The sequence below is a fragment of the Pipistrellus hanaki genome, assembly GCF_964339955.1.
Source record: "Pipistrellus hanaki genome assembly, chromosome: 9".
NCBI classification, from domain to species: Eukaryota; Metazoa; Chordata; class Mammalia; order Chiroptera; family Vespertilionidae; genus Pipistrellus; species Pipistrellus hanaki.
In genome coordinates this window covers 75,750,481-75,774,204 of record NC_140511.1, presented here as the reverse complement: position 1 = coordinate 75,774,204, position 23,724 = coordinate 75,750,481, and the positions used below count along the sequence as shown (strand labels likewise).

The following is a 23,724-nucleotide window of genomic DNA, read 5'->3' as shown; positions in this document are numbered from 1 at the left end:
GTATTAAAAAAAAAAGTGAGCAAGAGTCTCTTCAAGGGGCAAAGGATAGAAGTACATCAGACGTGTCCCTCCCCCAGAAGCACCCCGATGCTCCCATTGACATAAAGCGTTGGGGGTCACAAAGCAGCCGGAGCGGTCACCAACCCTTGGGACCTCAGGACTGCCGCTCGGCACCCGAGGGCCTGGAGTGCCGGGAGGCGGACAGGGGTGGCCTGGCGGGCGATGGGTGAGGAGGGGGGGCCGGAAGGGACGGGGGCAGGAAGCAGAGTCCCAAGCGCCCGGGGAACTCCGGAGGGTGGCTGTGCGGCCGTCACGGCCGTGGGTGTGACGGGTGTGCACGCGTGTGTCCGAGCTCACACACGTGCCGCGGAGCCGAGGGTGTCTCTGAGAAGCGGGGTCTCTCACCGGCTTGAGCTCCTCCCGGTCCAGCTTGCGCCTGTACAGCAGGATGGCGTGGATGGCGTTGCCCGCCCTGGCGGCCTGGATGTGGGTGGGCTGCACGTACAGCAGGTCCTGAAACGGAGCGCGCGTCCGTGGGGAGCGGGCCCGCGGGGGCGGGCGGGCGGGCGGGCGTGGAGCCCTGGGCAGAGGCAGCAGAACAGGAGGGGCCCGGCCCAGCCCTGGAGCCTCCCCAGCAGCCGGGAGGGCCGGCAGCCCCGGGAGCACTCCCGTGGCGCCGCCGGGAGCACTCACCATGGCGTAGTAGTTGCTGTTGACCATCAGCGGCCCCCGTCCGCGCAGGTAGATGTACTCCTCCCACCAGTCGCTCACCTGTTGGTGCGAACAGATGGGCTCAACCAGAGGGCACTGGCCCCACGGGGCTGGGGGTGTTTCGTGCGAGAAAATGGAGTGGGTTTTTTAAGGTCACGTGTTGGAAGTGCTATTCGCAGACTGGTGTGCAGGGAAGAGTCTAGGGGTACGTGTAAGAACTCAGTGCTTTGCCAAAACCGGTGTGGCTCAGTCGATAGAGCATCAGCCTGTGGACTAAAAGGTCCCAGGTTCGATTCCGGTCAAGGGCATGTATCTTGGTTGTGGGCACATCCCCAGTAGGGGGTGTGCAAGAGGCAGCTGGTCGATGATTCTCTCTCATCGGTGTTTCTAACTCTTTATCCCTCTCTCATCCTCTCTGTGAAAATTCAATAAAATATATTAAAAAAAAAAAACAAAACAACTAAAAAAAACAAACAATTCAACACCCAGTGTACCCCGCACCTGCTCCAAAGAGTAAGGTCCCCCCCGCCCCCCCCCAGGTCTCACGCATTCCCTGCGCCATGCCCACTCCGAGCCCCGACGCTGGTGGTATCTGGGTCAGAGCCAACACCTCTCTTCCAGCTGTTCCTCAAAACCTAGACCCCCACCCCACGGGTCACCCGCCAAAGGTCCCCCCTGGCTGCCACCCATGGGGACGCCCGGATGTCCCGGGAACGGATCAGTATCTCACATGAGAAATCTAGTTTCTGGGTTGGAATTCAATCAGGGAAAACCCGTGGGTGTGCACTTACGTAGTTGGTGGCCCACCAGGATTTCAGCTTCAGGTACCACTGCAGCTTCGGCCCGAGGCTGACGGCAAAGTCCTCGGCGAGAGCCGTCATCCGCTTGAAGTCGGCTTCCTTCATGAGGGGCTTCACGGAGTCCAGGTACTGGGTTTTCGAGGGAAACACAGCCCGTTAGCCCCGGCTCCCTCCGGGAAAACGCGAGCACACGGAAAAGGCGGCCACGGCTCCCCCACGCCGCCAGTCCCCCACCAGCTGGCCGACCCCAACGCGGAACGGCGACCTGGGGGTGACTGACAATCACCCCCGTCCGTTCTTTGTTGGCCTGCAAGCGCCCAGACCCTGCGTCACCAGAAAACCATCACCGTGACTTCCGGATGGACCAGATCAGTGTTTTAAAGGGGTCTCCCTGGCCCTTCCCGGAGCTCGGTTCTCACTGGCTGCAGTGATGGCACTGGGTGTGTGTGGGGGGGGGGATGGGGAGAGCACCAAGCGCGGGCAGTGCTGCCCAGTGCCTCCCACACCAGGACAGAAGGAGGAGCCGGAACAATGACAGGGCACAGCTTAAAACAAGTAGTCATGCCCCGCTGGGCGGCTCAGTTGGTTGTGGTGCCATCCATACCCCAAAAGGTCCTGGGTTTGATTCCCAGGCAGGGCACATACGTAGGTTGCGGGTTCAATCTCCAATCCAGGAGTGTACGGGAGACAACAGATCAATGTTTATCTCTCACATTGATGTTTCTGTATGTCTCTCTCTCCCATCTTGTCTAAAATAAAAAGGTGTCCTCAGGTGAGGATTTAAAAAACAAAACAATTAGTAATGGAATCCAACAAAACCAATGATGTGGACACTTGGAGAGTGAGTTATATTTCAACAAAGTTGTTTTAAAAATTTGCCAAGTGTGCCAAAACCGGTCAAGGGCATGTACCTGGGTTGCGGGCACATCCCCAGTAGGAGGTGTGCAAGAGGTAGCTGATTGATGATTCTCTCTCATCGATGTTTCTCTCTATCCCTCTCCTTTCCTCTCTGTAAAATATCAATAAAATATATATAAAAAAAAAATCTAAGTTGCTGAAACCGGTTTGGCTCAGTGGATAGAGTGTCGGCCTGCTGACTGAAAGGTCCCAGGTTTGATTCCGGTCAAGGGCACGTACCTTGGTTGCGGGCACATCCCCAGTAGGGGTATGCAGAGGCAGCTGATTGATGTTTCTCTCTCATCGATGTTTCTAACTATCTCTCTCTCTTCTTCCCTGTAAAAAAATCAATAAAACATATTTTTAAACAAACATCTTAAGTGGCGGCAGGGCTGGGGGAAGAATGAAACACCTAAGATGTGCTGATGGGAAAAAACATGCCCTGGAACAGCCTCAGCCGCTGCTGGGCGCTCACACCCCCAGGACAGCGGGGTCAGGGCAGTGGTCTCCGAGTCCTAACCCTCCCTCCCTCCCTCCCTCGGCGTCGGCGTGCTGTGACGGAGGGACACCCACCCGGCTCACGGTGTCGCTCACGGCGGGCACGGGCAGGCGCGGCAGGGACGTCTGGAAGCTGTACAGCATGGGCTTCCGGCCGGAGAAGAGCTTCACCATCCCCTTCAAGAAAAGGCACGTTTTAGCGGGACCGGTTTGGCTCAGTGGATAGAGCGTCAGCCTGTGGACTGAGGGGTCCCAGGTTTGATTCCGGTCCAGGGCATGTACCATGGTTGCGGGAACATCCCCAGTGGGGGGTGTGCAAGAGGCAGCTGATGGATGATTCTCTCTCATCGATGTTTCTAACTCTCTATCCCTCTCTCTTCCACTCTGTGAAAAATCAATAAAATATATTTAAAAAGAAAAAAAAAAAGAAAAAAAAAGAAAAGGCACGTTTTAAACGGTGAGACAGCCGGACACCGATCTCCGGGGTCTGCAACTTACCGTCCATTTTCTGTGGTTCGTTTTCCCCCAACTCCATTTTCTGCCCCCGCCCTCGCAGGCCCCAGCAAAGACACCGGTGACCCCGAATAACCAGGCTGAGCAGAAGCTCGGGTGCTGCAAGATGCCGCAACCTGTCCGGCGCTGTCCGGACCCCGGGCCCCTGGGGGCGCGGTCTGACCGCCTCCCACTCCTGCGAGGCTCCTGGGCTCTGGATGGGCTCCGGGCTCTGTCAGGGCAGGGCAGCGTGGCCCTTTCGGTCACTGTCAAGGCCAGCGGACAGCATGCTTGCCCGCCATCAGCCTTGCTTGAGGCTGCAGTGACCTAAACCTGGTCATGCCACGCCGACCAGACCTCAGAGGAGTGTCCAGGGCTCACGGGGGGAGAGGGGGTGAGGGGCGTGATTCTGGACCCAACTGGGCCTCAGCCACCCAGGGAGCCTCACGGAACTGGTTTTGTCAAGTGCGGGCATCCCCTCTGGTGTTAAACTGTGCTTCTTCGGGAATTAGAAAACGGGATGAAGCAGTGGCAGAACTCGGTTTGGGGAAGAGTGGTGGGGTGAGGGGTGGGGCGGGCGGAGGGTGCAGTGGGCTCACACACGAGGTGGCCCCCAAACCTCTCTCACTAGCGGCCCCGGCGGCGGCAATCAGCACGCAGACAGAGCCAGAGGCGGCCGGCAGCGGTACCGACAGCCCCGCACTCGGCAGATGCCCGACTGGCGGGCCAGGGGTGAGAGCAGGTGGAAATGACTAGAAGCTCAGGGTGAGTCAGAGGGGGCTGGTCAGCCGGGGCAGCCACTCAGCCGTGACCTCACGTGGGGAAATGACACTTCTACTTCATGGAGGACCTGGAGGACCCACCTCGCGGACAAACATAAAATGCCCAGAACTCACATCCTTTGGCCCCAGACTCATGAGTCACCATGAATCCATCCTCCCCGGCAACACCAAGGGTCAGAGGGAGAGAAGGTCCTGTGCGGATCCTTCTTTAAAAAGTGAAAGCTGCCCTGGCCCATTGGGCTCAGTGGACAGAGCGTCGGCCTGTGGGCCGAAGGGTCCCAGGTTCGATTACGGTCAAGGGCACATGCCTGGGTTGTGGGCTCGACTCCCAATGTGGGGCGTGCTGGAAGGCAGCCGATCAATGATACATAAAAAGTAAAAGCTCGCTCTTGCTGGTTTGGCTCAGTAGATAGAGAATCAGCCTGTGGACTGAAGGGTCCCGGGTTCGATTCTGGTCAAGGGCACATGTCCAGGTTGGGGGCTCAATCCCCAGTGGGGGCCGTGCAGATTCCCTCTCAATATTGATTCTATCTCCCTCTCTCTCCTCCCTCTCTGCAATCCATAAAAATGTTCTTTTTTTTTAATTTTTTTTTTTTTTTTTATTTTGTACAGAGAGGAAGGGAGAGAGATAGAGAGCCAGAAACATCGATGAGAGAGAGTCATCGATCAGCTGCCTCTTGCACACCCACTACTAGGGATATGCCCGCAACCAAGGTACATGCCCTTGACCGGAATCGAACCCGGGTCCCCTCAGTCCCCAAGCCGACTCTCTATCCATTGAGCCAAACCGGTCTCGGCAATAAAAATGTTCTTAAAAGAAAAAGTGAAAGCTCTGGGAGATGAGCCAAGCCCAGAGGGACAAACGCCGGGGCCTCGCTGGCCTGTGGAATCTAAAACAGCCCCAGTGAGAGCCGCGCGGACGGGCCTGACCAGGGTGGGGAAGGAAGGCCCGATGGGTAAGGGGTACCATGTCTCAGTACGTTCCGGAGACTCAGGAGAAAGGGGGGGACCCGAGGAAACTTTGGGGGGGGTGTCACCGTCCGTGGTGACGGCCGCCTGGGCGTCCACGTGTCTCCAAACACAGCGGGGGCTGCCCGGGCCCCACCGCCTCGCCCTCGCCCGTCCGCCACGCTGGGTCCCGCGGCCGGGAACACCCGCCCCGCCCTGGGCCCGGGGCGCGTCCACTTACGATCCAGACTTTGGTGGCCCGGCTCATCTTGCCGTGCTCGGCAAACATCCAGCCGTGGTAGGACAGCAGCACCTTGAGGGAGTACCGCATGGTGAAGATCAGCGCCACCCACAGGCCCGTGCCGAACAGCACGCCGCTCACCACGTGCTTCGTCTGGCTGGACATGTTGGCCCTGCCGGGACGGACGACACAAGCCGGGGATGCGTGAGCGGGCAGGAGAGGCCGAGAGGAGACCCTGCACACGAGGGGAAGCACAGCCACGCACGCTTTGTGCCTCCGTGGCCCTGCTCCCCGTCTCGTGGCTTGGGGGAACTGCAGGATGTTTACAGAGTAAAAGCTCAGTGTTTTTCTCCCTGACATCACTAGAGCAGACCAGTATGTGACGGAAGGAGTCTCCGAGGTTTGGAAAACCATCCATGGAACACCTGGCCCTCCTTCAGTGGCACCAGACACCGCACACGCCTGCCACAGAACTCGCCGCTTTCTGAGCCTGTCACACCTGGAGTTCAAGTGCAGCTGTCTGTGCCCGCAACCAAGATACATGCCCTTCACCAGAATCGAACCCGGGACCCTTCAGTCTGCACGCCTATCCACTCTATCCACTGAGCCAAACTGGTTTTGGCAACACAGTCCCAATTTTTAACCATTTGTCCTGCGTCCCGCAGCGTATTAAAATAGTCCCGATTTTTGGAAAGAATGCATGACAGCTAGGGAACAGCGGGAGAACGGGAAGGGAATATACGGTTTTCAGCGGCCATGTAGCTATTTAGCCAGGATATGAGTTTTGTATTCTTTTTGTTTATTTTATAATGTTAAACTTTAATAATAACAAATAATTGTTGAGAACTGATTATCGTGAACTGCTCATCAAAGTTCGCATTGTTGATCAGTTGTTAGAATTCGACCGCCATTGTTTGGACTTAATGAACAATGGCATTTTTGGGGATTGGCAACGATGAAAACATTTTATAACTGTGTCTCAGACGATACACCTCGTACTGCGTGCTAGTAAGCTAGTTAAACAAGTGATGTCATTACAAGCCAGCTATTCAGATAATTTTAGGTAATTTATTTATTTCATAAATACATAAATTTTCTTGAACTTAGCAGACAGTACTCGTATTATTTATATTTTATAGTGGAGGCAAAAAGTCTAGCGCCAACCTTGAAAGTGACACAACTATACATACTTTTTAATTATTTATTATATTTGTAAATTGTACTTATGTTGAAATTTTAAAAAATATATTACAATACTAAAAAAAAAAAAAAAAAATGCAGCTGTCATCTCCACCGAAAACCTGTTGGCTCTTTTCCCATAGCTGGTCCAGGGGCAAACCTGGACGCGGGGCTGGGAGACCCTCCTCTGAGAGGGCCTGCAGTGGAGATGTCCATGCGTGACATCCCCAAAGGAGGCAGACACACACACACACCTCCTCGGGCTTCCCTATAAACCTGAAGGCGCTTTTCCATAAAGAGCAGGAGCGGACAAGCTCCCGTCAAATACGTGTCCACGCGAATACCCGCCCCCGGACACAGCTCCGGCGATCCCCACCGGCGCTTCCTAAACATGGGCAGGGTGGCCCCGTCACCACCCTCGGCGGAGAGGGACAAAGGAAAATCTTGTAAAGACCCTCATGAAAGGGCTTTAGCTGGCCGGCACTTCCACAATCCGGCGCTCAGAGCAGCCCGCAGCGGAGAGCCAACTAAGCATCTGCGGCCAGCCCACGCCAGGCCAGCGTGAGGAGCAGGTAAGACTGGCAGAGCGGCTGCCGGGTGGGAACGGAGGGATGAAAGGAGAGTGGCCGGGGCCGGGTGGCGAGTCCCTGCCCGCAGGCAGCCCGGGCACCTGGCGGGGGTCCAGGGCAGGCGCTTCCAGGGCACATGGCGGGGAGATCTCGCAGGGCCTCGCACAGGCTTATCAAGGCGGGGTCACGCCCCCGGGGCCCATGAGGCTGTGGACACTCAGCTGGAGCCGAGTCCAAGGGCTTCTGAAGGAACCATATTTAAATCTGAACCATCGGCTGGCTTATGCTCAGGCCAGACCCCACAGCAGCCGGGAGCCAGGCAGACACACACACACACACACACACACACCCGCACACGCACACACGCACACGCACATGCACACGCACACGCACACGCACACGCACACGCGAGCTGCTTCTCGTCCCTAGGAGACCCAATTCCACAGAAGCCCTGGCCGGAAACCCAAAGCCCGCTCGTGGCACAAGGACGAGGGGCCTGGTATTTCCTGGAGACGGGCCTGAACCGCTCAGGGCGGAGGGAGCCTTAGCCGGGACCCGGGAGGAGAGAACACGGAGGACTGATCACTCACGTGGTGCCCAAGGTCCGGTTGATCTTCTCAATGATCCCCAGAGAGGGGTCGATCTTGGCGTACATGGTGGACATCACGCCCACCACGACGATGAGCCAACTGGAGGGACTGGCCGGGTACACGCCGGTGATGATGCCATTCTGAAGAGACAGGCGCCCGGAGCAGCGTCAGGCCGCGGGAGGGGTGTCTGCAGCAGGGACCACGCTGCCGCCACTGACACCTCCCCCAGAGCCTCCAGCTGCAGCTGCAGGGGCCTCAGCATCTCTTCCTGGACTTCTGAGCCGGAGTGACCCAGAGTGACCCCAGGAAGTTAGAATCACCGAGTTTAGCATGCAGATTCCTGGGTGCACCCAGGAGCAATGACACCCAGGGATTAAGGATGTCACTGAGCCAAGCAGAAAGTGCTCTCCCCAACCTGCTAACCCTCAACCCGCTACTCCCCAACCTCTCACTCCCCACCCCACACTCCCCACCCCACACTCCCCACCCCGAACTCCCCACCCCGCATTCCCCACCCCACACTCCCCCACCCCACACTCCCCCACCCCGCACTCCCCCACCCCGCACTCCCCCACCCCGCACTCCCCACCCCGCACTCCCCACCCCGCACTCCCCCACCCCACACTCCCCCCCCCACACTCCCCCACCCCACACTCCCCACCCCACACTCCCCCACCCCACACTCCCCCACCCCACACTCCCCACCCCACACTCCCCCCCCCCCCACACTCCCCACCCCACACTCCCCCACCCCTGCCCCAGATGCCCTGTTATCCTGAAGTGTCTGCAGGATCCTCACTCCAGGTAGGGAATGTGGTGTAAGACACTTCAGACAAACCCTCTCCTACCCCCCGTCCAAAAAACCCCCAAAGAGTAGCAAGAAGGGGGGGGGGTTTGAAGGAAAATGAATCAAAACTGGCAGAATGTAAGCAGTGGATCCTGGGGGGTGAGCAGTGCCACTCCTCTTTTTTTTAATTTTAATTTCATTGATTTTTTACAGAGAGGAAGGGAGAGGGATCGAGAGTTAGAAATATCAATCAGCTGCCTCTTGCACACTCCCTACCAGGGACGCCCCTGCAACCAATGTACATGCCCTTGACCGGAATTGAACCCGGGACACCGCAGTCCGGAGACCGACACTCTATGCACTGAGCCAAACAGGTTTTGGCTATGTGACTCCTTCTCGTGACTTTTGTGTAAGTTTCCAAATTCCAAGTAGAAAAACTCTTACTGGAGCCATAAATAAGAGATTGATTTGACCAAGACAGTGGATTTAAAAACTCTCCGTGCTTTATCTGATTTTTTTTTAGAAGATGCTTGCATCCCTACAAGATTGTTTAAAAGGAGTGGGGTGGCCGAAGCCGGTTTGGCTCAGTGGTAGAGCGTCGGTCTGCGGACTGAAAGGTCCCAGGTTCAATTCCGGACAAGGGCATGTACATTGGTTGCGGGCACATCCCCGGTAGGGGGTGTGCAAGAGGCAGCTGATGGATGTTTCTCTCTCATCGATGTTTCTAGCTCTCTCTCTCCCTTCATCTCTGTAATAAATCAATAAAATATATTTAAAAAATAAATAAATAAATAAAAGGAGTGGGGTGGAATTAAGCTCAATGAAACGGAGGGTTCTAGATAAGGCATCTCCCGCTCACCCTGCCCACCCCTCCTCCTCCTCCTCCTCCTCCTCCTCCTTGGGAGATGGCAGCTGCTACAAACCCTGTGGCTACAGAAGGCCGTGCACTGTTCAGGCCATTTGTTTTCGTATCTACTGTTCTTTCTCAGCTGACCGACCAGGCCTTTAAAATCAGGAACAGGCCGAAACCGGTTTGGCTCAATGGATAGAGCGTCGGCTTGGGGACTGAAGGGTCCGGGGTTCAATTCCGGTCAAGGGCATGTACCTTGGTTGCGGGCACATCCCCAGTAGGGGATGTGCAGGAGGCAGCTGATCGATGACTCTCTATCATCGATGTTTCTAACTCTCTGTCTCTCTCCCTTCCTCTCTGTACAAAATCAATAAAATATATTTTTAAAAAATACCAACTGTGTAATCTACCCTGAGGGGAAAGAGAGAGAAGGACATTCATTTTTCACTGAAAGCCCTTTCATTTGCTTGAATTTTTTAAACATGGCATTTATTTATTCCTTCTGTGATTTTTATTTTGTTTTCCTCTTATTTTTTCCTCCATCATCATTTACCCTCCTCCACCTCCCCCATGCATCTTCTCCACCTCCGCCCCTCCTGTGATTTTTATTTATTTATTTTATTTATTATTTTTTTTATAAACACCTTGCTAGTAATGTTCATTTCTTTTCTTTAAAAAAAATATTTTTTAATTGATTTTTTACAGAGAGGAAGGGAGAGGGATAGAGTTAGAAACATCGATGAGAGAGAAACATCGATCAGCTGCCTCCTGCACACCCCCTACTGGGGATGTGCCCGCAACCAAGGTACATGCCCTTGACCAGAATCGAACCTGGGACCTTTCAGTCCACAGGCTGACGCTCTATCCACTGAGCCAAACCGGTTTTGGCCCTTCTATGATTTTTAAAATAAACTAAATTAAAAGCAAGACAGGAGCTTAAGATAGTGATTAACTGTCCTCTTTCAGGAAACAGGACTGAGAACCTGCGAAGGCAGCTGCACTTGAATTGACGTGCGTGTCTGTCGATGTTTGACCGCGTTACCCATGAGGCACCTGTTGGACAGACTGGCTGCACTTTCGCCTGAAACACCCGGTTTCCAGAAGGTGAGGGAGAGGCACCGGTCCTTACTCTGCTCCCTCCACGCGGGCTGCTCACTCTCTCGGAGCCCCGACCTCCTCACCTGCCCCACAGGGGACCCCACCCGCCTCCAGAATGTCTTCCAGAATTCAGCGAGTCCATGTATGTCACGGTGTGACATGAGCCTTAGGCGCCACGAAGATACGAATTAGGTGCCACAAACCACTCAGCAATATGGGTACTTCACCCCGAGAACGGCCCTGTGTCTCAGGGGGGACGCCCCGGATTTGAACAAGTGTCTGCAAACCTTGAATCTGATGAACTTCTTCTTCCAGGAGTGAAGTCCGGACAGGTAGATCTGCTTCAGGGCCTCATGGCTCAGCCGCAGGTCGATGCCGTCGGGGGTGACCGTGAACTGGAAGGCCACAGCCTGGTGCGCCTCTGCCATCGTGAGGATCTCCTGGGAGGAGACGGAGACGATTAGATAGATTATATAGAGTGTAATTTGTCCTTACCCTTGGCCCTGGCCCTCCCACCAACTCCCCTCCCGGCCAGCCGCCTGGGCCCCACCCAGTTGACAAGGGAAGTGGTGGCGGGGTAGGAGCTGGTTCCATCCCTGCCCTCCACCTGGAGGCCACGAGTGAGTCACCACAGCCCTGAACCCTTATCTCCAGGCAGGCGGCGGGCTGACACCTCGGCCTCCGGTGCACCAGGGCGTGGGGCCTCAGAGTCAGACTTCCTCCCTGAGGCTGGGACTGAATTCAAGCACCAGGGGGTCAAAGCACTTACCCTTCCCGAGCACAGACCCCGGGCAGGCTCCCCGTCCAGTCCCGCCCTGCCCCACCAACGAAAGCACATTTCATTTGAGCTGTTCAGAGTCTACAGCCTGTCCTCTGTCTCCCATCGTCCCGCTCCCATCTGCTTCCTCTGCTTCCTCCCAGGGGCACACGGCCCCTAGAGGCTGCCACTGCCCTCACGGCCTCCCCACCCGCTGGCCTCCTGAGGGTGAGCGAGCCCACCGTCTCCTGAATGGTCTGCACAGAGCAGCCTGTGGACAAAGTGGATAGAAAGGCAGCTAGGGCCGAAACCGGTTTGGCTCAATGGATAGAGCGTCGGCTTGGGGACTCAAGGGTCCCGGGTTCGATTCCGGTCAACGGCATGTACCTTGGTTGAAGGCATATCCCCAGTAGGGGGTGTGCAGGAGGCAGCTGATTTATGACTCTCTCTCATCGATGTTTCTAACTCTCTATGCCTCTCTTCCTCTCTAAACAAAATCAATTATATATATATATATATATATATATATATATATATGGGCAGCTAGGAGCACGGGCTGGTTTGGCTCAGTGGACAGAACGTTGGCCTGTGGACGTAAGGGTCCTGGGTTCAATTCCAGCCTGGGTTGTGGGCTCGTCCCCCAATGGGGGGGGGGCATACAGGAGGCAGCTGATTAATGACTCTTTCATCACTGATGTTTCTATCTCTCGCTCCCTCTCCCTACCTCTCTGAAATCAATATATATATATATATCTATTAAAAGGCAGCTAAGAGGAAAAAGCCATCACGCACCGTAAGAACCTAAAAGTGCATGGTGTCTTTTCTCCTTGTGTACAATTCCCCCTGTTTTTTACCCACGTAATCCTATAACGTGCAGAGGTGGGGCTGTCACAAAGAAGCCCAGTTACAAAAGTCAAATTAGCCTAATCTTCAGCCGACCAGACCGAACGAGGCCAGGAGCAGGTGCCGGGAGCAGGTGCCGGAAAGGCACCGTCGTTCATTTGTTCCTCCCACAGGGCGTGGGCCTCAGGGCTGGGCCAGGGGAGCAAGACCAGGAAGAGGCTGGGGGTGTTCCAGGCGAGTCCCCGACGGGGAACAGAGGGACTTGCTTGTTTCGCAGTAGCCACCACGGCTGTCCTGAGCCGGCCTCTCCCTCCTCCGGCCGGAAGCGGGATTAGTGATCGGCCGTCCAAGCGGCTTGGAAAGCTCCCGGGGCAACTCCAATGAGCTGAAAGGCCACCTCAGTCCCAGGGTGCTCAGCAGCACTGGTCTCTGGAATGCACCTCCCGTGGCCATCGGGAGGACGAGGGTCAGAACCACAGCCAGCCCTGGCCAGGTGGCTCCGCTGGTTGGAGTGACAACATTGATCTCTCTCTCAAAATCATCCAAATTAAAAAATATATAAAATCCCTAGAAAACATCCTCAGGTGAGGATAACATACAGAATAAATTAAACCCACGTAAGAAAAATAAAAGGCCACGTCACCCCCACCAGCATAGCTACAACCAGAAAGGCTGTGAGGAGGGCTGGGAGGGGGTGGGGAAAGATCCCACGGTGCCGGATGTAAAACACGCGGCCCCATTGGAAAGCAGCCCGGCCTGTCTCTGGAAACCCCTTGGTCAGAATGAGAATGTTCCTGCTCTGACTGAGGCTCCCAGGCCTGCGGAAAGCCATCCTGCCCCTAGACGGACAGCTGCTGGAGCCAATCAGATCAGCAGCCTCCCAGCACGGGGTGGCAGTGCCAGCAGCTGAGCCAGGCCCAGGCCACCTGGAGTGCCCTCCCCGCAGCTAATCCCCCTGCCTGGAGCAGCTCCCCGTGGGAGGAGGCAGGCGGTTAAATCACGGCCAGTTAGGAGGACTGTCCTCTGCCTTTAAGTCTGGACACCGGCAAACAGGAGGAACACCTAACACCAGCCTCCCCTCCGGAGGGAGCAGCTGTGAGCATTCGGTGCGCTGACCTGAGACCCCGTCTCCAGCTCTCCCTGGCATCCCAGGCACACCCACCCTGGCCGGCGCTGAGCCCAGCTGGGAACCCCCACCCACTGGGAGAGGAAGGCCCCGGGGCCAGCGGGCAGGCCGGGCCTGGGTCTGGATCCCGGCCACCTACCCTGGACAGCCTCTCCTCGGGATCCCTCCAGCCCTCGGGGGAGCGGCCGCCCCACCACCTCTGGGGCTGGGCTGGGTTTGGGCCTCACAGGCAGGGCACAACTAAACCAGCAGTCTCGGCACCAGCCCCTCGTCCTGCATCAGGTCTCCAGGTGCTCGAAGGTCTTACTCTGTACCTGCTGCTGCCACCGCCCTGTCTCCTGAGCTGTGTCACCTCTGTAACCCAGGCCCTGCCGGGGGCTTAACTTCTACCCGCGCACAAGGCTGACGTCTCAGCACGTCTCCAGAGGCCAAAGCACGTCCACCGAGGATGAATCCTGCTCCCTTTCCCCACCGCCCCGCCACTGCCCCGAGCCCCGCTCACCGCTCCTGCTGGCTTTGGGAGGGGTGCACCCCCCCCCTCCCCGCCTGGGCACCTATCTGCCGGGCGGAGAGGCGGCTTCCCTGGGCAGAGCCACGCCTGCACCTGTGCCCGATTCTCAGGTGGCTCCGGAGAGAACGCATGGACTGGCACGAAGAGCAAGGAGAAGGGGCAAGGAAGGTCACAGAGAGGAAATGAGAAGATACAGAGGGAGGAAAAGAGCTTAACCTCTCCGTCACTCACTGCCCCTCACACGGGCAGGAGGAGCTCCTGCAGGGAGCAGGGTGCGGAGGCCCCGCCTCCCGGGACCGGACATACAGGTGGCTGCTCCCCCCGGGGCTGGGAGGGGGGTGGCTGCTGGGTGACAGGAGGCGGCTCTGAGGGCTGAGCACCTTCACTTTCCAGAAACCACTTCTGGGGCGGCCGTTGGTGCGCACCCACCTGGAGCCGCACCCCATGGGGGGGTGGGGGGGCTGGCACAGACCTCCTTCCTGGAACACGCCTGGGGCCAAAGCCCCCAGCAGAGCATGGGAGCCGGGAGGCCATTCCGAGGGCCACTAAGGGAGAGATTTCCGAGGTCCGCACAGAGCACTTAGCACCTCGCTAATCGGCTCTCGGGGAAACACCCAGACCCAGAATAAGAGGCTCCAGAGTGAGAACAAAGACCCATTTATCACCATTTTTTTTTTTTTTTTAAATCCACATCTGGTTTGGCTCAGTGGATAGGTCCCAGGTTCGATTCCAGTCAAGGGCAGTAGGGGGTGTGCAGGAGGCAGCTGATCGATGTTTCTCTCTGATCCATGTTTATAGCTCTCTATCCCTCTACCTTCCTCTCTATAAAAAATCAATAAAATATGTTTTAAAAAAATCCACATCTCCATCCCGTTGGGCAGCTCAGTGGTTAGAGCACCGTTCCCATGCGCCAAGGTTGCAGGGTTGAGCCACTGTCAGAGCAGACAAGAACCAACCAATGCATTTGTAAATAAGTGGAGCAAAGTTGATGTTTCTCATTTCTCTCTCTCTAAAAATCAATTTTTAAAAATAGCCTGCCAGGCCCTAGCTGGTTTGGCTGTGGATAGAGTGTCAGTCTACAGACAGAAAGGTTCCGGGTTCAATTCCCAGAGAAGGGTACATGCCGGGGGTGTGGGCTCGATCCTGTGTGTGTGTGAGGGGGAGGCATGGGGGGGGGTGTGTGCAAGAGGCAGCCGACGATTCTCTCCCATCATTGATGTTTCTATCTCTCCCTCTCTTGCTCTCTGAAGTCAATAAAAACATATTTATGTATATATACCCACATAACATGTTGCTCTTAGCTGTTCCCTCCACCTCCCCAAGCTCAGTCTCCCGTCACCTGGGCCAGGCCTGGGACTCGGAGGGAGGCCTGCGTTCTCCATCCCTTTCTAGTTCCGGCCTCACGCCCGCCTCACACCCCACCTCACACCCGCCTCACACCCCGCCTCACACCCACCTCACACCCCGCCTCACACCCGGCTGGAAGTGCCCTCTCCCAGGCCTGCTCTGGTCAGCCTTGGAACCATGTGACCTCACAGGGTGAGCAGATCATACATCCCTAACCGGGCAGGTCCCGGTGGGGAGCCACGCCCCAGGCCTGTAACCCTCCCGTTCACCTTTGCCCCGAGCAGGCCTCCTCCCTTGTTTCTGTGCATCCAGGTTACCACGCCTTTCCAGGGAAGTGTCAGTCCACAGCCCCAGGCACCAATCCCGTCCTGGCTTTTCCCACCTCCAGTGACCTTCCACGTCCCCTCCTTAATCTCCAGGCGGCAGAGAAGCCTGCGCACTGGAGGTCTTGCTCCCAGGCATGTCCTGTGTGGTCAGATCGGCTCAAACAAACTCTCAACAGTTCTCTTCAGGGTCAGCTGCTTCTGGCATGGACGGAACACACATTCCCTGCCATTCCTTGCCAGCAACTGATACTTGTCAATTATTTGTTTAATAATGTCATTTAAAAGCTACTCCAGGCCCTAGCCAGTTTAGCTCAGTGGATAGAGCCTCTGCCTATAGACTGAAGGGTCCCAGGTTTGATTCTGGTCAAGGGCACGTGCTGGGGTTGCAAGCTCAATCCCAGTGGGGGGGACAGGGGGTATGTGTGCAGAATGCAGCCCGGATCAATGATTCTCTCTCATCACTGACGTTTCTATCCCTCTCCCCTTCTTCCTTCCTCTCTGAAATCAATGAAAATACATTAAAAGAAAAAAGAAAAAAGAAAAAGCTGTTCCAGGCCACACAGGCATCCTTGTCTAATTCTCTGAATCAGATCACAGGCGCAGACAGCTCCCAACACTGAGTGATCGGGGGAGGAGGGGAGCTCGTTCAGCTTTGGTAAGATGACCTTCAACTTCAACATTCTGCCCAATGCCTCCCCCAAACCCTGGGCCAATCACTGTGCTTTCCAAATGCATTCACTTTGACCTGCAGTTCCTCCTCACCTAAAACCTCCCACCTCAGAGGTCAGCGGCCTATAAATCCTGATCCTGCCCCAAAATCCAGAAGCCAGGTAGGTCTCCCTGGAGGAGGCCGGGCCCTGGGGCAGACAGGGGCCTCCGCCTCCCCGAATACCCTCCACCCCGCCCCAGGCCTGAGCCGGGAGCTCGAACCTCGGACAGACAGGGAGCCCGTTATTGGAAAGAAGTCAAAGGTCATCACAGTGCGGTGTGGTGCCAGGCTGCGAAGCTCGCCCAGGGAGATGTGGCAATGGCCTCTGCAACATAAAACACACAATGAAACTGGCCCTGGGACAGGGGCGGGATCCAAGAACAGTCATTACAGTAGCAGTAACCGAGCTATGTAACCGAACGGCGTGGCCCGAAGACTTTCAACAACATTTGCTAGTGAACAGAGAGGGAGAGGGGCCAGGGGCAGGCAGGTGGGGAGGTGCACACAGGTGCGTGGGTAGATCGACGTGGCAAACAGATTTTGTGCTATTAACAACCAAGACACAAAGCATTCTTTCCACCGAACTGGCATATGGCGGACAATGGATCACATTTCACCTGCACTGGCCCACGTCATTCCCGCTGCCCCCGAGGAAGGAGGTACTATTGTTACTGACCGAGGCTTGGAGGTCAAGAAACTTGCCTGAGGTCAGAGCCGGCAAAGAGCAGAGCGGGCTACCTCTGGCCTACCAAGTGAGGTGGTGAGTCCACCACATAAAAAGTTCCAGCCCTGGCTCGTGTGGCTCAGTTGGTTGAGCATCATCCGGTGCACTGAAAGGTCGCCGGTTTGATGCCTGGTAAGGCACATACCTAGGTTTCTCGGGTTCAATCCCCGGTTGGGGTACATATGGGAGGCCACCAATCAACATTCAACGTTTCTCTCTCACATGGATGTTTCTCTCTCTCCCCCTTCTCTCTTAAAAAAAAAAAATTCCACTTAAGGTTCCTAAAGTTACAACACAGATATAAAATTAGGTCACCCTGTTGGAACCAAATGACATGACTGCAGCCAGCAATAAAAGTACAGTAACTGCACACTCGGCAGTGCCAGCTCTAAAAGCATTCGCACGCCCGCCTTCCCGCCAGAATGGCACAAGTCCCCGCCGCGCGGGAGCTGGCCCTGCCGCCGCGGAGGTCCGGCTGCCGGCCTCGCCGGGTGGCTGAGCTGGGGAAGGGGTGAGTTGGAACATGACCCAGATCTGTTCTCCAAAGCCTGTCCCCCTCCCGTTTCCCCTGCTTTCCAGACCGCGGTGCCGGCACCCTCTCCCCCGTGCCCACTGACTCGGTGCTGAATCAGCCGCGGAGGGTTCTGGGTTTCCATTTCCGCCTTTGGGAAGTGGTGCCTGACCCCTGCCATTCTGTCACGGGTTTTACGAGGGTCCCGTGAGGCCGGCGTGGGAGTAGTTTTCAGGGCAGAGAATGAACGCAGGTCCTCACACACACGCAGTGCGGGGCTGCAGGTGGGTTGGGTGAGTTGACAGTGCCCTGCCCTGCCTCCACTGGAATGCGCAGTGTAACAGGTTCTGTTGTACTTCCGGGTGCAAAGGTGAAGAATGCGTGGGACATTGGGGCGCCCCCCTCCCCATGGTTTTAGAAACATTTGTGACAACGGCATCCTGGTAGGGGGAGAGACTGGGGAATCTCTGGGCAGGTGCCTGCCTCTCCCTGCCATCATGCTTACGGGGTTCTTACCAAAAACGTGACCCTCAGTGACCTTTCCCCATTGTTGATGTGGGGCAACATAGGCTTAACTTTGAATTTGCTTTATTTTTATGGACTCTTGGCAGACAATAACCTCATTGCACTCCAAAAGCCGTAGAAAAATAGGATTCAGAATTTCCTTTATGACCTGGCTTGCCTCTGCCCATGTACTGGGCAAATGTAAATGGTTTACTTACAAGATATTTCATTTTGCAAGGAATTAGCTCTTTTAAAAATGCAGCTGTTGAAGGCCCAGGCATGAGTTGGAGATAAAATGTTTCATAATTGAAAGTTCCCGCCCTCCCAGACACAAAGTGAATTTTGAGTTTTGTAGGTGTTTGTGTTCACACTTTCTGAAGAAACAAACACAGAACACAATCACAGAGCACCCCTCCTGCATGTGGGGGTGACGTGGATTCTCCCCCACAAAGTGGAGAGGGCCTGTTTTTCCTTCCTCCCGTTACTGCTAATTTTCGCTGCCCCTGACTTCTCGCAGGAGTGCCACATGCTGAGGGGGGAGAAGGGGCGGGAGAGGAGTCCTGCACAGGCAGGCCTCAGGGAAACCCTTCCAGACCCTTCCTGGTTCTTTCCTGGAAGTGCTTTGGTAGCAGTGCCCAGGCCAGCCTTGGTGCCACCTTGGTAGGCTGCATGGCAGGGGTGTGGTTTTCCCAAGTGGGAGCTTGTACTTCCGGGTGCATACAGAACCCTCCTGGGCGTTGCTCACCAGACAATACATGCTGGCCGTGCATGCTGACCATACATACTTACTGTACATGCTGGCCGTGCATGCTGACCATACATACTGACTGTACATGCTGACTGTCACATCGCCTTTCGAAGATCTGTTTATGGGCTTATAAAGTACAGATGCTCATTGATTTAATATCCCAATAAACCCACTGTAAGTTGAAATCATTGGAGCTTAGCCCAGCTGACTTTGAGCATGCTCAGAATACATCATCCAACCCTGAGTCAGGACCATCTGCCTCCGTAACACCCACAACCTCACACCAACAGGAGAGCGAGTGAGGGGACCAGGTCCGCAGTAGGAGTTCCCACAGGAACAGTCCTCCCTCCCAGCAACAGCAGGTGCTGAGCGCAAGTCCTCCGAGAATGTGGGCGGCCATGAGGATGTGCCTTCTTCCTCCTCAAGGCCCACAGGCCAGGGCCTGGGGACTCTGGCGATGTCTTGGACATTTAACTTTCTGCAGAGGTGATTTGTTTTATGCAGGCCTTACTGTACCTCCTATTACTCCAGGTGTGCTTGAGAAGGTAGAAAGAAACCCAAACTGTGCACATTGCATCTTTTTAAGGGCAGTGGAGGAGCTAACACCTGGGGCACTTAATTTTAGAAATAAGGAATTCTTCCATAAAAAGCAAAGTCCGAGTTAGAGCGCATGACAATTCCTTAAAAGCAAGGTTATTTTGTGTTTGCTTTGTAACACAAACATGCATTATGTGTATATATGTATGTATATATATATATATATATATATATATATATATATATATATATAATGCATGTTTGTGTTACAAAGCAAACACACACACACATATATATATATATATATACACACACACATACATACACACACACACACATACACACACACACACATATATATAGATTTCGGAGGGGAAGGGAGAGGGAAAGATAGGAACATCAATGGTGAGAGAGAGTCATTGATCAGCTGCCTCCTCCACACCCCACACGGGATTGAGCCGACAACCTGGGCATGTGCCCCTAATTGGAATGGAACCCGGGACCCTTCAGTCTGCAGGCTGACACTCTGTCCACTGAGCCAAACCAGCTAGGGCAACATGCATTCCTTTTTTAAATATATATTTTATTGATTTTTTTACAGAGAGGAAGAGAGAGGGATAGTTAGAAACATCGATGGGAGAGAGACATCAATCAGCTGCTTCCTGCACACCCCCCATTGGGGATGTGCCCACAACCAAGGTATATGCCCTTGACCGGAATCGAACCCAGGACCTTTCAGTCCGCAGGCTGACGCTCTATCCACTGAGCCAAACCGGTTTTGGCTGCATTAATTTTTTAACAAGGGGCAAAGGATTCTAAAGAGCGAATTAACCCCTAACTTGAAACCTCAGAAACGGAAAGGACAACGCAGCCTTCGGAATGCTGTGCGTGTGCGGGGCCCCTCAGGAAGCCAGGACTGGTGAGAGCGAGAGGGGAGCTGTCCCTTTGGTGTGGGGAATGAATGAGCTCGCTGGTACCCAGACCAGACACCCCTGATCACAGTGACAGGGTAAAGCAAGGTGCACGGCCAGGAAGGAACTAGCAGCTTCCGCTGCCTCTGCCTGACCGGGCACCAACTTCCTGCACCCCGAAGGACCCCCACCACCTCAGGGGGTCGCAGCAATACGGGACAGATGGTTTGCACAAACATCCTCAGTTTGTTGGACAAATATCCAAATGCTGCTCTGGCTCAGGGAAATGGGAGGAAGGCCAGTTTAGGGGCCATTAGGAGGCAGAAGTGGCAGGTGGGCTGAGGAGACAGTCGGAGGGCACCCAGGGTGCCCCTCCGGTTCCCGGGACGGGTGGGGGGGGGGTGAATGACCGCATGAGGAGCATGGGAGATTCTTTCCCTTTAGAGCATTAGTCAACAGAGCCGAATATCAACAGGACAACGATTGAAATTTCTTTTGAGAGCCACATTTTTTAAACTTAAAACCTCTTTTAACAACACTTCTGCAAAATAGACTCACCCAGGCCGTGGTATTTTGTGGAAGAGCCACACTCAAGGGGCCAAAGAGCCGCATGTGGCTGGCGAGCCTCAGTCTGCCCACCACTGGCCTAAAGATCGCCAACCATTAGTCGGTAATCCTTGGGAGGGAGGGCAGTAGCCAGCCTCTTTCCCAACCCTCCAGTGGCCACCCTGCCATTGAACCGGGAGGGGCAGGCCTCACTCAGCACACCACTTCTTTCAATGATCAACTTCCAGGGAACACCAGCGCAGGACATAAAAATAACACGCACAGGAGCAAAGGTGGGCATTCCTAACCCCGAGGCTCCCAGTCACCCACGCACACGAGCAAAGCTGGACATTCTGTAACTCTGAGGCTCCCAGTCACCCAAACAGGTCTCGTTGGCCAGAGTCCCGGGCCTGCTGGGAACCCAGCATCCACCTGGCATTTGTTTGGGGTAAAAGGTGAAGTTCACCCTTTAGGCAACAAAGTATTACCAATCAACAGCAGAAAACATTCCTTACTGGTGTTAAGTAACAGTTGTTTGTTTGTTTTTAAGCACTCCCTGTAGGGCCTCGATTATTTCTGGAATCATCAGAGAAACTGGGGAACAGTGGTGTGTTCTGCAGAAGGTACCCCGAGTGAGGAGGCCGACTCTGCACCCCACCCCCCATGCACCGTGTCTTTGGACTGACTTATCTTGAAACGAGAAAAGACCTGGCTCAAGCCACTCAAAGAGAGTAGAAACCTTCGTCCAGCGTGAAGGTTATTTCTGAAACACACTTTAAACACACTAGTTTGAATAACAATGTTACTCTCAAAAGCACACTTCTTGGGGAATTCAAGTCCAGGCTCCCATCGGCAACAAAATACTGGCCTGCCAATAATAACCATGCAGAGTGACTAAACATTTTTTTTTCCAACAACGGGTAAAAAAAAAAAATGCTCTTGATCAAAGTGCAGAACCAGCTCGGGGCCGGAGCGGGCGCGCGCGTTTCCGCCTCCCACCTTCTTCCCACCGCCTCTGGAGCTCCGGCCGCGCCTAATTGCTCGACTGGAACGCGTCCTCCAAGGCTCTGCCAGCAGCGGCGCCCCAAACACCCCGCCCCTCCCCCGCCCGCCGCGGGGTCACGTGACGGCGGAGAAAAAGTAGGGGAAAGGTTAGCGGGAGCCCCGCCCCCGGCCCGGCGCGCCCCGGGCGCTCAGATCCTGTTCCACCCGCCGCGCCGCCGGAGACCTGCCTCGGCTCTCGGGCGCGCGTCGCCGGCGCTGCCACCCGGGCGACGGCGAGCGGAACGCGGTGCCTCTTCGGGAGGCCGAGGCCTGCGTGCGCTCAGCCTCGGGGGCAGATAGGAACTCAGTGTGCCCGGGGGCATCCCACCCCGGGAACGCAGCCCCGCGCCCCCGCGCGCCGGGAGCGCGTCCGGAAGGGGCTCGCCGGGACGCACCCGGAAAGCCTAATTAACGGCGTTTCTATGAATGAGCACGCGGGGCCGGGGTTGCGTAAGCGCCGGCCTGCGCCCCGGGAGTCCCGGCAGGCCCGGGCTTGGCCGAGCACTGGGCCGAGCCAAGGCCAAGGGCGCAGCGGCACCCGGTTTCTTCTCGGCACCCCCGGGGCTAGGCCGTTTGCGTTCAGTACATCCTCGAAAGGTTATTTTGACCTGTGCACAATGCCAGTTTTAAAGTATGCGCGCTCCTAACCGTGGCCGACCCTGTTTCTGGTGCAAAAAAACAGCTTCTCGGAGGGCGATCAATGTGCAAGGTCCAGCGGGACCTCGCTGCCCGGGGAGGATACCGGGCGTTTGCTGGCAAACAGAGCCGCAGGACACACAGACAGACCCGGGTCCCAGTGCGGCATTCCGCCCCAATCAGACGCGGCGGCCCCAGACACTCCCTTGCCTCCACCGCCGGCGCTATCAGCCTCCCCGGCCTCCTATCTGTGCGGCGCTCCCGCTGCAAGTCACCTTAAGCGACTGGGTGAGGGGCGGGCGACGCGGGCTGGCATCAATAAAAGACCAGCGAGTTCGGCCATATTTTATTCATGCGGTTTATAAGGAAATAAACATGCTTGAATATCTGGAATGACCAGAAATCGGACGCCTGTGCAAAGAAAACGGTGTAACAAAAGACACGTTTCAAAAGGTTCAACTGATTTCCATTTCCTTCGGTCACTTACAAAGTTACCGGTTTTCTACTAAAAATCTGTCCTTGGGTATTTCCATAATCCACGGAGCCCCAGAGGGACTGGAAGTTTATCCCGAATGGGGAATATTAAATCTGCCCTGTCTTCAACTGCGGAATTACTTGGCATGTTTCACCGACGGTGTTAAAAAAGAAATGAAAGTAAAATCGGCCGTCATCTTTGTTCTCTAGGTCTGTAAGGAGAGCCAGCCACCATTTACATTGTAAAGACGCGGACCCACACACACAGCCCGGCGAACAAAACGAAACAAACTAGCAGGGGCCTCGCGGGGGGAGAAGTTGGGGTTAGGGACCCGCCCGCGACCAACTCGCAGGCCCGGGGGGTCCTGGTCACGTGATGCCGCCCCCACCTTCACCCCCCCCCCACCCCATCCCCGGCACCGCAGCTCCCGGTCCTGCGCGACCTTGGGCAAGTTCTGCGCCCCCACCTGCCCCGGAACCCGCGTGGCCCGGAGGGATGGGTGTTCGCAGGCGGAGACACCAGCCCAGCCTTCTATCCGGGCCGCTGCGGGCGCTCAGACCGGCCTGCAGGACCCATGCGTGGGGCGCCCGCGCCAAGGGCGTGTCCTGGAGGCTGCACTGCGGGGGGGGGCGGAGAATTGGGGGGGGGCTGGGGTGCCCCTCGGAGGTCCGTTGACCTAGGGTCCCCTGCCTCCCGCATGGGACTGGGGTACCCCAGACCTAACCAACCCACTCCGCAGGGTGGGTTCGGAAGACGGTGGGCGGAGAAAGCCGCGGCCCGAGTGTTTCCAGGCCGGAGTCGCCCTGCCCACGCCCGGAACACCTAGAGTGCCCCCCTCTCTAGCTCCTGAACGGTACCTGCCTGGGGATCGAGGACCGGCGGGCGCACCCCCAGACCCATTCCCCTCCCAGGGAGCGGGTGGAGGTGGGGCGGGGAAGGACGCTGGAGGCCCGCTGGCCCCGAGCCCGTGGCGTCTGGCCAAGTCCGGAGCGCCGAGCATCATCCCTCCCGCCGCAGCGCGGAACCT

General features: G+C 55.9%; 1 protein-coding gene across 2 annotated transcripts in view; it reads right to left on the bottom strand.

The window, feature by feature from the left end:
- CPT1A (carnitine palmitoyltransferase 1A) overlaps positions 1–23,724 on the bottom strand; it is a 388,913-nt gene that overhangs the window by 13,824 nt on the left and 351,365 nt on the right. For both annotated transcript variants that reach the window (XM_084894564.1, XM_084894563.1), the window contains exons 2-8: positions 10,730–10,882; positions 7,708–7,847; positions 5,370–5,541; positions 2,982–3,083; positions 1,503–1,640; positions 694–771; positions 406–513 (exon numbers count right to left, since the gene is read on the bottom strand). In XM_084894564.1, the coding sequence (XP_084750690.1) occupies positions 406–513; positions 694–771; positions 1,503–1,640; positions 2,982–3,083; positions 5,370–5,541; positions 7,708–7,847; positions 10,730–10,870 (879 nt within the window). In that variant the 5' untranslated portion in view covers positions 10,871–10,882. The remainder of the gene's footprint in view (positions 1–405; positions 514–693; positions 772–1,502; positions 1,641–2,981; positions 3,084–5,369; positions 5,542–7,707; positions 7,848–10,729; positions 10,883–23,724) is intronic.